General features: G+C 41.3%; 1 protein-coding gene across 9 annotated transcripts in view; it reads left to right on the plus strand.

Annotated features, from left to right (window-relative positions):
• Positions 1–15,760, plus strand: part of LTBP1 (latent transforming growth factor beta binding protein 1) — a 321,387-nt gene that overhangs the window by 221,891 nt on the left and 83,736 nt on the right. For all 9 annotated transcript variants that reach the window (XM_075924972.1, XM_075924973.1, XM_075924974.1 and 6 more), the window contains 4 exons: positions 5,330–5,449; positions 8,503–8,625; positions 10,621–10,743; positions 15,182–15,304. In XM_075924972.1, coding sequence (XP_075781087.1) covers positions 5,330–5,449; positions 8,503–8,625; positions 10,621–10,743; positions 15,182–15,304 — 489 coding nt within the window. The remainder of the gene's footprint in view (positions 1–5,329; positions 5,450–8,502; positions 8,626–10,620; positions 10,744–15,181; positions 15,305–15,760) is intronic.

The following is a 15,760-nucleotide window of genomic DNA, read 5'->3' on the forward strand; positions in this document are numbered from 1 at the left end:
TTCTGCTGCCTCGGCACCAGCGTCAACATCAACCCAAGATCCAGCACCGACAAAATTCTTGGCACTGGCACGCAAACAGCCGCCCTGCAAACCATAAGTGCCATTTTCTACTGTATCAGCACCAGCCCCAATGCCATACCCTCAATAGCTCTGGCGCCAGGGGAGGACATTCCCCATGATGAGCAGCACTGCTGGGACCCTCTTACATACCATCAGCACAGGATAGGAATGGCAAACAACATGCTTCCCTCCCTCCATCTAGGGAACTGTCTCTGGTGCTGTTTTTGCTCTGTATTTTCTCATGCTATGTGAGGTCTCCGGCGCTGTCTGAGGGCACCAGGTTCGGAGAAGAGGACCAGAGGAGTGTTTTTTCCTCTTAATACTCCTTCCCCACTACATCTTGTCACTACTTTTCCCACCGTGACAGACCATGCCACTTGTTGTGATACTCTAGCAGGCCATACCCTCCTCTGCATTATCCACCCCATTGGCCATCATGGGAGCACTGGGGCTCCTGTAGGTGCAACTACATGGCCCCATCAACCCTGATGAGGAGGCCTTGCATCCTTCCAACCATGGTAGATTCAGTGGAAGAGGAGGGTAGAGTCCCAGATGAGCAGACCAAAACAAAAGCTCCCAGGGATTCACGCACTGACAATTCGTCATCATCTCTGGAAGAAGCTGTCATAACAGAGGATACCTATCCCACAGATGACCTTATACAATCCTGTTCATTGGGGCTCACCTCGATTCTTTATCTGCCTGAGTTTATCTCCCACACCATCTTTTCGCCGCAATGCAGGATCTGGTAGCCATCCTCTCAAGTCCTTCCACTACTGTATTTACCTGCCTTTGGCTCATGGGTCACATGACTGCTACCAGCTACGTTGTCCAACAGTCACGTCTCCATTTCTGCACCTTGCAGCACTGGCTGGCATCAGTCTACGCACCATTTCACAAAATAGTTACGATCCTCCACAACGTGTTGGATTCTCTCAAATGATGGACATCACCTGAAAATCTTCTAGCAGGGATCCCTTTTCATCAACCTGAACCAACCATGCAGAGCACAATGGACATCTCCTTATTAGGCTAGGGCACACACCTGCATCATCATATTGCCCTGGGCAGGTGGCTGCCTCACAAAGCAGTATTATATATCAATCTTCTCGAGCTCAGGGCTGTCAGGAACGCATGCAGACACTTCGCTCCCATAGTTTCCAACTGCATAGTTCACATACTCATGGACAACATGGCAACCATGTTTTATATTAACAGGTAGGGTGGCGCCCAGTCCTGATCCCTTTGTGCGGAAGCAATCCACCTGTGGAACTGGTGCTTTTGCCATGGAGTCACCTTGAGGACATCATAACCTATCATATACCTTCTAATTTTCATATAGCAAATTTGATCATGGTTATGGTTAACTTCTGGATATTTGATGAAAATATTATATAACATGTCCTATTATGCATCATGGAGGAATAAATACAACAACAAAAGTAAAGCTCTTTTGCAATTCAGTGACGGGTGATAATTTGGGCAATACTTGAACTTCTGCTAGCCGGGAGTCTCTCTAACACTTTATTTTAATATCTTCCATTGCTTTCTGTTTATGAAGTCTATCCACAATAAGATTCATCTTCATTCAACAGAAATTGAAGAAAGAGGTACCTTTGCTGTTTGAAATAAAAGCTGCCCCACACTATCATTTCATAAAATGAGAGAGAAGTCCTAGCACATCTGACCTAGAAAAATTGTACCTTTTGCTTTTTTACATGATTTTTTTCTCAAGTATATGGTTTGTGGAATTTTTTCTTAACCTCCTCAACAAAGATTTTATCATTAGTGAACTAAAACCACAATCAATTATTCCATTTTAAATATATCCTAATTTGTGCTCTAATCAAAAGTACTCCGCATAGAAGAATATACTAATTAATCAGACACACAATATCATGTATTGTATAGGATCCTATTTGCCTTGTCTGTATTTCAATAACCCCTAAAATGGTAGTAATCCAGCACCACACATTCTTTTGATTGACTGAGGATGACTGTTAAATATTTTCATAGAGGACAGTTCAAAGTATTTTTCATTGTTTTTATATTTGTTTGAAATGATCCTCATCACCTGCTGTGGTACAGACTGTTCTAAACTAGTTTATTCTGGCATAAGACATATTGGTCCAGATTTTCAGAAGGACTTGTATCCAACAACCAGTATGGATACAAAAGTGAAGGCGTTGCATACAAGCAAGCAACTTTAATTATACTTTTGTGCATGCAGTTTAAAAATGTAGGTCATGAAGATTTTCACCATTATCTAGCAGAAATTATGAAGTGCTTATATTAATAAATCGGGTTACTCAGTGCAGCATTTAAATAACCCCCCCTTTTTTGTTGCATTTTTACTGACAACAAAAAGTTTCTAAATTGAAATCAAGTCATTTGAGATTTTTTTAAATTTACATATTCATATGATAGTGCTACCTTGGCTGAGCAATGAAGGAACAACTGTGTTTATTAGAAGAAATTTAAGTACATACTGATTGTAGATCAGTATTTGTAATTCAGTCCAAGTAGAAACACATGCAAAATGTGTTTATTTTGTTTGGCCTCGTGCTTCAGAGAACAAGCTCAGACCTGGTCATAAATACAATCCAAACACAAGCTGAGTGGAGAGACGGTTCATTTATAACATCTTTAATGTGGTGGGAGTGGGCTGTTCAAAACATGGAAGAGTGAGCTTGTCTCTCAGACTCCTCGATCTCATTGGCCAGGGATTTTTTTCCCCATTGTGTCTTGGGAATGGTCCTTCCATAGTCTTTTAGCTGTTCTTTATGGGCAAGGGAGGATGAGAGAATCATAGGTAGATTATTTATATGGTGTACTAAAGATGGGAGGGAAATAAGATTAGTAGAGCCCCTACATGGTTTGAAAATAAAATGTCTAGACTTATTATTAACATTGTCATTGTTTTATCTTTCCATACATCACTTTGTGATTGTTTATCATAGACAAGGGGACTTGAGAGTGCTTTTAGGGTTCAAAGCATTGAGCACCCTTAATGCTCTCTGACTTCAGTGGGAGTTGAAGATCTGAATATCTTGCGCAGCCTCTTGCAAGATCAAGCCATCATCATGTCTTCTGTCTAACCTCCTTTCACAGTATGTTTAGCAGCTTTGTGGCAGGAGATTTAAAAACAGACATTCATAGCAGCCTCCAGAGAGAACAGCAAATAGACTTGCTGCTGTGGTGTTCGTTAAATAGCTCCTCCTAGTTGCAACCATTTTCTGTTACAGTACTATTGTTTGAAAACATTCACTCTGCTTTGTCAGTTTTTTTTCTTATCCGAGATTTTGGACAATAGTTTCTAATGACATAATATAGATAATTCTTACAAACACATTCTACACTGAAAACTAGTTAAAGTTGCTTAAGGGAAAAACCCTCCTCTACCTACCCTTCAAGCCAAGGAAGTAGTATGTTAAGGGATCCATTTGTGCCACATCATTACACCCACACATGACATTTGCCATTCTGACAGATTCTGCAGTTTCACAAATAACTCCCTTCTATTTCCCACAGAATTCCTGTTTCCCCCACCCTCAATACTTAACTCGCTCTATAACACCATGCTTTCTGGCTTCTACACACCCACACAAACAGATATCTTAGTCCTGGAACTTACCCAGTGATTGTATTTTAAGAGTAAATACAAGTTACCGTTGCTGAGTTTGGAATTAAAGTGTAATATTATCGTAGGCAGAGCTGGTAATGCTACTTATAGTTGCGGTTGCCTAACACTTCCCACTGTCAGTTTGTTATAACTTTGCTGGGCTTTACCTGTATGGGCAAACATTTTCCATGCTGCATGTCTGCCTCAAGCTCAGTTTTTTGGGGAAATTTTTCAAAAAATGGTCCAGCTGTTCTTGAGAACCTGTTTTGTGGAATATATATTGTTTTGACCATGGTGTTTTGTTTTGTTTTAAAGTCTTAAAGCCATTTCATTCAGAAGCTCTCATGCCTCTGTGTTTTGGAGCAATGACTTGAAAATTGGAAAGGGGTGATCTTTGTGTCAGTCATGCTCCTTTGCTGTTTTCATGATAAACTACCCACGTTTGGCCATGTTCTGCGCTTTTGAACAATTGCCATTTGCACATGCTTAATAGAGAATTGTTAGAGTTTGGTTGCTAAAGTCTCTGAAGATTAAACTGCACTGGCAATGTGACAATGCAGGGATGTAGGGCAGAGCAATACTTTCCCTTCGGCTGCTTCTTCAGACTCCTGGGAATCCTGTGTTGCTGGCGCAGAGCTGAGAGCTGGAAGTTTGTTTCCTTTGTGCTTTCAGTACTTCCACTACTTATGCTTGTGCACCAGAGAGGAAGAAACAGCTTGTCTTGAATATAGTGAGGGCAAGAGCTCGGCAGAGGTTATTGAGTGCCGAGTCGATTGTGACATGCAGTCTGTTGATCGGGGGCACTAGGAGCTGGGGAGAATGAATATATTTTGTCCATTGGATGACGCAGGGGACCGATGGAAAAAATAGTATGTGGTTATGTAATAAATTGTGCTATTAGTCTTTAATCAGCCATATAATTCTGCATAAAAGGGCCAGGAGAATCTCAATTTCTCCTTTTGCCCCCCACACCAGCTCTTAACAAATCTCTCTTTAGCTAGGGAAGCTGAGCGGTAGGTACAGTGAGACCTGCCATACCAGTGAGACAAGCCTCTACAATGCCTAAGAGTGGCTGGAGTTAGTTAACTGTGGTGCTGAAAACAGATGAGATTCACCCACATTCTCTAAAGAAAGGTTTTTGAATGTTTACATCTCTCTCCAGGGCCATTTTTAGTGTTGACAATACCCTCAGAAATTCAGGGTTGCCTCAAGGAGCATTGCCCATTTTTAGTTCATTTAACTGGTAAAATGGGCTGTGGTACACAGTAGTAGTCAGGTGCCATCAAAATAAAAAAAAAATGCCCTTCACTGCAGAACCACTATTATTAACTCCATAATTTAATAGCAAAGCTGCTAGTGATTGCTCTTGCATCTTTAATCAATTTATAAATAAAAGATTTATAAATAAAAGATCCACAATTGGTATAAATCTGTCGGGCACTTTTGGCTTTAATGGAAGAAGGCTGATTTATACCAGATGAGAGGGATCTGGCCTACTGACTTCAGTACAGCTGTTTCTCAAATATACCTGCTGAGAATCTGACTCAAAATACAAAACTGAATATATAAATGCAATGATAGTAATCAGAGAAGTTGATTCTTCAAAAGCCTGTTATGATTCTGACCTAGATTTTCTTATTTTTAAAGATATTGATGAATGTCTGACTCAAAGTATTTGTCCAGATGAACAATGCATTAATGGTCCTGGCTCTTACCAATGCGTTCCATGCGCAGGAGGATTCAGAGGCTGGAATGGAGAGTGCCATGGTATGTTTTGTAGTGTTTGTATCCCAAATATTATATTGGTGTGCTGCGAGACTATGGGCCTCCTGTTGGTTACTGAAATAGAAACTGAAGGTGCTAAGGTTTCAAAATGATTTCTGGTCTGGAGACAGAAGGAGTCAGACGAGCCTTCCTCTCTATAGAGCAATGAAAATTAAATTTAGGATATAAGTATCTTGAGATGTGAAAGTGGAATTATGGAACTCAGTATGAAACTTTAAAATTTAAAAGATTTTTAAACTACCCATACGCTAGAATGCTATTGTTAAGGTTAGTAAGCAAGTGAGAAAAACTTGAAATTGTTATAATACTTCATGATGTTTAACATTTCATATTCCCAGCAAGTCGTTCAGCATACCTCTAACAGTTTCACAACCATTCAGTAAGGGTCATTTTTATCTCAGGTTTTATGGTAGATTTTTCATGTTCCCTGTTCCTCTCTGTTACTGATTCCTTCCCCCCCCCTCCCCTCCAGTTGTTTGGCTTCTTTTTTTTCAAGCACATTCACATCTGTTTCTGAAACTGATAGCAAAGGGCAATCAGAGGTGTGGTGCAATCATGTACAGTGTTACGCATCTTTGGGAGCAGAAAGTACCACCTGCTGGATTAACTGGACAGATTGCATTTCAGTTGTGAGGAAAGTGATTTGTTTATGTGCCTGTGTGTATATATATATGAATGAACACTGTAGTTTGTGCAGTGATGTGGGACTCTTTCTACAACACAAGATTTCCATGTATAATTTGGGAAGGAAAGTGTTGCCTTTATTTTTGTATAGTACAGTTGAATATTGAGCTTTAAAGGTGGCCTGAGAAGAGTGCATATTTTCTAACATCAGGTTTGAGTTTTATATCTCCGCAGAAATAGCTTTAGAGAGATAACCCGGTTCAAAATACCAATATTCTAGTGCTGTCCCAGAATTACATCACTTACATTTTTCATTTTGCCAGGCAGATTATTAGTGCAAGCAAAGATGTTAAATCACTGCATTACTCAACCCAGAGTCACAAACTTAACTGCTTGCTCCAAGCAATACATCTCTGTTTTGAATTACTACAGGCATATATAATCTTTTATTAAAGGCATCCAGAGTACTCTTTCCTTTTCTCTTGTTTCATATAAAATTCTAAACCACATATAACCAAGGCAGTTCACCCACACTTTTTGTGATCTAATCAGTCTTCATTTTCTGCTTATCTTGGACTTGAATTCCATTTAGAATTATCCACATGAACTTTAGTAGGTCTAGTGGGGACAGTTTTTTCCCTCTTGACTCTGTAGCTTTACAATATGGTGCCCTTTAAATAATATGGCAAAAATCCATCTCCTCTTCTGTTGGTGTAGGTATTTATAGGCAGACTTTTGAGAGTCCCTGGCTTCTGCATTCAGCCCATTGGTCAGATTCTTGGTGTACCTTCATATCAATTACCATTCTGAGTCTTTTGTAGTTCTTTTCCCTATTCTTGTTCTCCATCCCTGCACTCCTTTTAGTTTGATCACTTAGGAAACACAATCCAACAATTCCAGTGGTCTTTAACAGTACATTTTATATCTTCCCCTGTTTTATGGGAAGTAAGCATATCATTTCATTTTAAATTTAGGTAGATTTACATGTATATAGTATTAGGAACTCTGTGGAGTAGGGACATCAAATTGTAAGGATGAGGTGGTGGCTGGTACCTCTGCCACCACGCTCCCTACCTTGGATATCAAAGGCCACCAAGACCTCTTCAGGTGGGTGGCTCAGAATGTCAGAGTGCAGACAGAGGAGATTATTGAGGATTCAGACCCTATGGTGCACATCTTCACCCCCAAGGACCTCTCCAGTTGCAGACCTTCAACATCTTTATCAGGAGGTTCAAGTTTCAAATGGTCTCCCTAGCAGCTATCATACCATTCCTGGATTTGGGGGACTAGTGGGACTTGAAGGACACGTACCTCCATCTCTATTATCCCAGCTCACAGACAGTTTCTCAGGTCTCTGCTCAAGGACTGGCACTATCATTTTATGGTGCTCCCATTTGGCTTCTCCTCTGGGTATTCACAAAACGCATGGTGATTGTGGCTGCCTTCCTCAGGAAGCACAGGATGCATGTCTCCCCATGCCCAGATGACTGGTTTATCAGAACAGGTCCAGGGAACAGGTTCTGGCACACCTCACCTTAGCCAGGTCTGTCTTCACGGACCTGGTTCTCCTCGTGAACGAGCCCAAGTCCATCCTGATTCCAAGCCAAAGAACAGAGTTTATTGGGGCTCTGTTGGACTCCAATCCCTCTTTCTCTTTCAGGCTCTTGATTTTAAATCTTTAATGTTATAATTAGCTCTGTATAGAACTTACAAGGATCTTCAGGCCTAAGTGATCTACCACCAGAATCTTCCTGTTCCTTCCCATCTGTGGAAGACAAAGAAACCTTGCAGTGTACCATCCGAATAAGTGTTAAACAGAAGCTGTCAGCAAAACAGTTTCTAACACATCTTAACTGTCCACACTAGACATTTTTTCTGAATGCTTTCCACAATAGCAATGGGGCAGCGCTGGTATTTGCAAGGCACTAGCATCTGCTAGCTTTTTAACAGTGTTATCTGTGCTTGGTACGAGTAAGTTTGTAGGAGACAGGAGTAAAAATGCCAACACCTGGTCTGCACTCAAGCTGCACCAGTGTTGGCATCAATGAGCAAATTTTGGGGGAAAAAAGACTCATTAGTGTATACAGTTAAGGATAGTGTGGACATAGCCTAGTAGAGCCATGCTTTAGAACTGTTTGTCAGCCTACACTAGAATACAGTTCAGGAACCAAATCTTAGGTCCATGTGTGTAACAAAAAAAAGCGTTTTAGTCTAGACTGGATTCTATTTTTTCAAATACGTTTTGGACGGACTTTGGCCCATCCATAGTGTCTGCCCATTTATGTCAAAACCCAGGTTAATTGGATCCATGGTCAAACAAAATTTAAATACCATTGAAAACTTTATTGAAAGTCCATGTAGATAGGAACAAGTGCATTATTTTATATCCATGCTTTCTTTTATATTCACAGATATTGATGAATGTGAGTATGGCAATCTCTGTATGAATGGACATTGTGAAAACATCGAGGGATCTTTCAGATGTACTTGTAGTCAAGGTTATAAATTATCTACTGCAGGGGACCAATGTCAAGGTAAGAATGTGGCTAAAACGCAGAAGAATACATCTAATGATTCTATAACATTTTTCATTATGGGATTGCAGATGCTTTACAAAATAGCTTATAATGGAAAACAGCAAAATGTGTACCATAAGGGCTGCATAGTTAAAACTTAAGTCGGAAAATGCAAGAGCTAAGCTTTCAGTGCTAATTTGATCTTGTTGTGTGTGCTGTATTCTTTGTAACATATTTTATAAAACATATTATAATACCTGAGAGAGTCTAATAAATACAAATAAGCTGAGTTAAAACTGTTTTAGGGTAGGGATATTACATTTAGATTAATTGACTAATCGATTAGTCGATAAGGGCTCCTCTGCCTTTGAAGTGTAGCAGCACTCTCAAGCAGTCACCTGCTGGTCCTATGCACCGTGTAGCGCTGCCGCTGTGAAATGCCGCGGGGAGCCTGGCACCAGGCTCCACATGGCATTTCAAAGCAGCTTTGCCACATGGAGCCCGGTTTCAGCAGGGGAGTCCCCAGTATTTCAAACTCAGAGTCCTGCGCTGGCCCCAGGCTCCATGCTGCACTTCCTCTTTGAATGCACAAGAGCCCTTGTTGGGGCTCTTGTGCATTTCAAAAAAGAAGCGCCTGCATAGAGCCTGGGGCCAGTGCAGGACTCTGAGTCCACCGCTGACCTCAACCTCCATGCAGCGCTTCCACTTTGAAATGCACAAGAGCCCCTGCTGGAGCTCTTGTACATTTCAAAGTGAAAGTGCCCATGTGGAGCCCGGGATCAGCGGGGCTCCCCATGGCCGCGGGCTCCACTCAGCGTTTCAATCTTTGAAATGCACAAGAGCCTCCGTTGGGGCTCTTGTACATTTCAAAGGCAAAATGCGAAAGTCCTTATTAACAAATCGATCAGTCAATGGAAGTACCATCAACTATTTGATTAGTTAATTAATCAAAATTTAACATCCCTACTCTGGGGTAATAGTTTGGAACTTTCTTCTGAATCAGCAATACCACTTTCTGCAGCATCCTATCCAATTTGGAGTATCCTGTTTAAATCCAAATGTTGATCTGGGCAGACCATGCTTATGTTTGTGAGAACTGAAGAGATCACTGTAAGAACTGAGGGATTAGCAAAGGCTATAGTGGCAAAGAGAGACTTTTGGTTCATTATAGTTACAGGATTAATTCTAATATAGAGCAACTGTTTAAAAAAGAAAATCTAAATTTAATCTTTATGTAAAATTTGACTGTATAACAGCCTGCCGGTGTTTGCCTGGAAATCACACCCTATTAGAAGGTGGTGAGCCTATTGGAAATTGTTTTGTGAGTTTTGCTGACTCTGTGGGCCAGCTGGCTCATTACCTCAGCCAGCTATGTGGGAGGTGGAAGAAGCCCTCAGGCAAAGCATGTATGTGTGTATACAAAGGACAAATGAGTATTGAGAGAGAGAACCCTAAATGCAGCCAAGTCTCAGGAGAATCCTTAGTCTGAGGTTTCATCAACAGGTCTCTAATCTGGTACCCTCAGGACCTAACTGGTGCCGAACCAGAGAATTTGCCAAATCACAGGAGGTCAGTATTGTCTAGAGGCATTACCAACACTTACACAGCTTACTGGGCTCTTAGAAGACATTTAGCGGTAAATTAGAGCTAAATAACAGAACAGAACATGGAGAGCCAGGGCTGGTGGCTGTAAACGAACTTTATGGGACCGTGAGAAACTTGGCCATACCCATGATAAGTGGACATCTGGCTAATTAAAACCATGCCGGACCACAAATGTTGCTGGATCAGAGAGTACCAGACTACAGAGGTTCAACCAGTAGTAGTATTCTGAGCATACTTATTTTGTTACTAAACCAAAAGAAAAGCTTTTTTTTTTTTTTTTTTTTTTTTAATTAAAACTTTTGAGTTTTGTTTGAGTGGGGTGTGGACACCTTTGTTTAAATCAGGCATCTCCAGAATCATGGCCTTACTGTTTTCTTTTTTAAATACATATATTTTTTTCACTCATAGATATAGATGAATGCCAGCAACATCATCTCTGCACAAATGGGAACTGCAGAAACACAAATGGGTCTTTTAGGTGTATTTGTAGCCAAGGTTACACATTATCATCTACAGGAGACCAGTGTGAAGGTAAGTATGTGACTTAAGGTATTGATGGGGTTTTTTTGCAATGAGATCCTGAGTATTCCATCTGTAGACACAGCCACTTCTGAGGATGGAAAAGGAAGATAGATTTTTCTCCTCCTCTTCTCAAGTCTTCACTATTCTGGTGATGGTCGGTCTGTCTACACCACCATATAGCTCATGTATTTTCACACAAGCAGTTATTGTCAGCTGCACCTATGGCTCCAACAGGAAGGCGAGGAGAATAATTTGACTGTTTCTTTTGAATAAGGATATCTTCTCCTTATGCAAATTTTAAAACAGAGGGTTTTATTCATCCCTGTTACAAATGCTTCTACCAGCTTGGAAAGTCCACCTAGGACGTTGCCCGGATTACAGCTGCTTCTGTGGTTCATTTGGGGGCCTGCAGCCAACCATCACAACTTCAAACATCAAGGCTACGTCTACACTGGCCCCTTTTCCGGAAGGGGCATGTAAATTTCACTAGTCGTCGTAGGGAAATCCGCGGGGGATTTAAATATCCCCCGCGGCATTTGAATAAAAATGTCCGCCGCTTTTTTCCGGCTTTTAAAAAAGCCGGAAAAGAGCGTCTAGACTGGCCCCGATCCTCCGGAAAAAGTGCCCTTTTCCGGAGGCTCTTATTCTTACTTCAAAGAATAAGAGCCTCCGGAAAAGGGCACTTTTTCCGGAGGATCGGGGCCAGTCTAGACGCTCTTTTCCGGCTTTTTTAAAAGCCGGAAAAAAGCGGCGGACATTTTTATTCAAATGCCGCGGGGGATATTTAAATCCCCCGCGGATTTCCCTACGACGACTAGTGAAATTTACATGCCCCTTCCGGAAAAGGGGCCAGTGTAGACGTAGCCCAAGAGTACTAGCAAGGCAGCCTGGCTTAGCTCCTATGGAGCCCAGTGGTATTACTGCTGGGGAGGAAAGCAGTGTAAATGCTATTTGCCCTTCTCCAGAGGTGAATCCTTCTAAAGATCAGAGGTGCTATTTGCACACCAGCCATACAAAAGAGAATAAATAAAATACCAGAAGATACACTGTGTTGTAAGAAATGATCTTCCTATCTTTTGGGGATATCCCAAATAAGAAAATTTCAGGCCTGATATAATCAAACTAATACAAAATTAACTCATGTGTTTTCTCTGTCCTTGCCTCATGAGATTCTTACATGAGCTTCATCTTGTGAAAACTTTCAGTCCAAAGGGGCTTTCTTCAGGATTCAGGAACAGTGGTTCCTGGTTATGTTAGAGCAGGGGTGAGGAACCTTTTTTGGGTCGGGGACCATTGACCCACAGAAAAATCAGTCAGGAAAAACCCAAAACCAAAAATTCCCTCATTGATGTGGCCCCCAGGATAGTAGAAGTATGCTCAAGCCCCATAGGGGAACAGTGGGGCGAGGGGGCTCCCCAGTGCAGGATGGAGCCCTGATCCTTAGGGGCACATCTGCCCCCCAGGCCTTAGATTCCCCACTCGTCTTAGAGAAAAGCTATCAGATGGTCACACTTTGGAGTGCAGACATACACAAGGAGGGCAAGAATCTTTCCAGTGATTCTTCACATACAACTCCTAGATCTTTAATTTGGAGAAGAAGCTTAAAGAACAAGTGGTCCTGTAGCACCTTAGACTGCATAACAAAAAAAATAGATTGTATCATGAGCTTTAATGGGCACAATGCGCTTCTTCAAATGACAATATTCAGTTACCGACTATCACAGCTAACCCTCTGAAATCCTAGCTCTTTAAGTCTCATGTATAGAACAAGATTGCACATAAAGGAGCTTCGGGAAATTTGCATAAAGAGCTAAGACCAAATCAGAAATGCAGATAAAAGGGGAGATACCACCTCTGCAATGATTCGGTACCTCTGTTGGTGAGAAAAAGTAGCCCAGGTTAGTAATCATAGGATCTTCCCTTCACAGGCTAGGATGCCAGTTTTTCTTGCAATTCATAGAATCCAGTGTTTAAAGAAATCAAAGATGAAAAGCTTTGTTTCCTTGGGTTCTTGCACTGATCATACAGACTTTGAGCAGTTACTTTAGAAGAAGGGAGGTCTGTGCAGTATGTTAAGATTAATAAATTTTTACTTTGAATGAATTTGGCAGAAAACATTGTCCTTTTGTGGGACTTGGCACTTACGCAGTGCAAGGGAGTAACTAATTTTTTCACATGCTCTCAGTCAAAGTTAGTTACCATTTAAATAAAACTCTTTTTTCAGTTGAAAATATGGTACAAATATAAAACATTCATGTGAAATCTAATATGTTTATCAAGAGTTTACATAACGTCATCACCATTGAGTGCAATTTTATCTAAAATAAGAACTTTCACATATGCAGAAAACCTCTCTTAAAAAAAAAAGATTATATTCCAGTGATAACAAGGCCTCGGTGCAAAGGTAAATTGAAAAGGAGCCTTATGTTCTTTTTCTGGATTCATGTGCAGTGGAATAAGCAGCAGCATTTTGGTCTGCTAAAAAGTCCTGCATAAAAGCTCAGAATAATCAAAATCATCACATAAAGCTGTTTATTTTGTGTATCAAAGAAGATTCTATTTTCCTTAGACTCACTGAATTAAGAGGCAGAAGACTATGGGTAGAAAGAACTTAATTCTGTTTTTTCTATTTTCTTTTCTTTTACTTTCTCATTTTCTCTCAAACTAGTGAGGCACAATCATAAAATATTAAGTGGCTTCCCTTGCAGTAGTTGAATAAAGTGTTTAAATAGTGTCCATGTAATGTAAGTGTTTTTGCTATCATCACTTTTCCATATATTCCTAAAATAAAATAGCTGATTTATTCCCCCCCTTGCATTTATCTGTGCAGCATTTCAGTTGTTATCATCATATTCATTTCTCAGTGGCTGAGGCCCTGATTCTCAATTGAGACTTTATTCAATGCCTATTTAAGTCAATGGAAGTCTTTCCATTGACTTCAGGGGCTTTTGATCGGTCCATTCATGTAATTTGATATAGCTCTATTGACTTGAGTAGAGCTACGTTGAATTATATTTGCAGACAATGTGGACCTGAGTGTGAATTCTTAATATCATTACTAGTTTATAAAGGTTTGTATGGTGGCCCAGTAATGTCCAAAACATACAGGTTCAGAATAACAATGTTAAATTTAGATTAATCAGTTAACCAAATAGTCAATGGGATTTCCATCGACTATTTGATTGGTCTATAAGGGTGCCTCCACCTTTGACCTTGATGGAATCCATTTCAAAAGTGGAAGCCCTGCAGGGCCAGCAGGGGACTGGCCCCACACTGCCTGTGGTGCCTGAGCCCATTGGGGCTCTTGTACATTTCAAAAGCAGAAGCCTCGCAGGGAGCAAGGGGCCAGCAGGGACTCCCTCTCTGGACTCCCTTGCTGGCCCCGCTCTCCCTGCAGCACCTGAGCCTTTGAAATGTACAGACAGCGTGGGGCTTCTGCTTTTGAAATGTGCTCTTGTATATTGCAAAGGCTTAGATGCTGCAGGGAGCGGAGAGGGTCTTGTACATTTTAAAAGCAGAATTGCAGCAGAAGTGGAGCAAAGCAGAGACTGCTTCAGTCCCTACTCATTTTGTTTCCATTGTGCCACTACCTCCCCATCTCCCACGGAGACAGTGCTGGGGGGAACTGTCTTTTAAGTCAGCTCCCCCCAGTAACCGCTCTTGCTCCCCCCACTTTGCTGCCTCTATCAGAGGCAGCAAGTTGGGGAAGCAACTAGTTGCATCACTAGTCGATTATCCGATAAGTATAATATAGTCGACTAGTCACTTACATTCTTAGTTCAGAAAACAGCAAAAGAAGTACCAAAGCATGAATGCAACTCAGTTACAGATGGTAACCAGGCAACATAGAATTAATGCAGTGGAACATAATCCGGGCAGCGTTATTTATAAAAATTCAGCATCTAGTTGAATGACAATAGATTTGCTTGTATTGTTTGCATATCATAGAATTAATGTTGCAGGAATATCGTATTGTTTGTGTTGCACGTACATCAGAATCTGTATTTGTGTGTCACTATGGAGGTTGTGTTTTCTAACTGTTCATGTTTTAGGTTTTCAAGTCCCTGAAGTTACTTGTAGTATAGTACCCCCACAGTTCACATGGAAATGGGGGAGAATTTTGTGTAATTGTCTCTTGAGTATAGAAGGAAGGAGTTGTCTCAGTAAGCATTGTAATCAGTACTGTGTGGATATTCCTGCTATGAATGAAGAATGTACACATTCAAACTTTTAACACAGTGAAGAAATATTAGGAGGAGACTCTGTGGTATGACTGTGCTGGCAGGACAATTAGAAGGCACACTACATTTAAATATTGTTATTTTTATTTAAATATAGGAAATACAAGCTATTACCTCAAGTTGATGAACCGATATTAACTATGCCACTCTTAAGTATTTTTTCCATTTTGAAATTGTCTAATTTTTTGGCAATGGTTTGATTTCAGACATTAATGAATGCCTTCAAGATGGTGATACTTGCCTTCGAGGAACCTGCATGAATACTGAAGGTTCTTATGAGTGCACTTGTCCTGAGGGCTTCCAGCAGAGAGGCAACAGGGGATGTGAAGGTATAGTCTGATTGGATTAGGATATCTGATTAATACTATAAATTACTATATAAAAGAGAATCCCAAACCAACAGGATTACAAGTATCTTCTAAACCCTGTCATAAACAATCATCTTCTGTTTCTCCTCTGAGGGGGAGTTTGGGTGGGGCAGAGGTGGGGCCCCCTAGGAGGGAGTTTGAGTGCTGGGTGCAGGCTCGGGGCAGGAGCAGGGGATTGAGGGACATGCTCGGGGAGGGAGTTTGGGTCCTGGAGGGGTGAGGGTGGAGCTCTGGGGTGCAGGCTGTGGGATGGGATTTGGGTGCTGACTCTAGCCTGGGACAGAAAGTGGAGAGCCTGGGTGCAGGCTCCTGGAGGGAGTTTTGGGGCTGGAAGAGAAAGGGAGTTTGGGAGCAGGATGTGGGTGGAGGGAGAAGGTGCAGGCTCCAGAGGGACTGGGGTGCCAGTGGGATGTGGGA

This window comes from Pelodiscus sinensis, chromosome 3 (assembly GCF_049634645.1).
Source record: "Pelodiscus sinensis isolate JC-2024 chromosome 3, ASM4963464v1, whole genome shotgun sequence".
Taxonomy (NCBI): Eukaryota; Metazoa; Chordata; order Testudines; family Trionychidae; genus Pelodiscus; species Pelodiscus sinensis.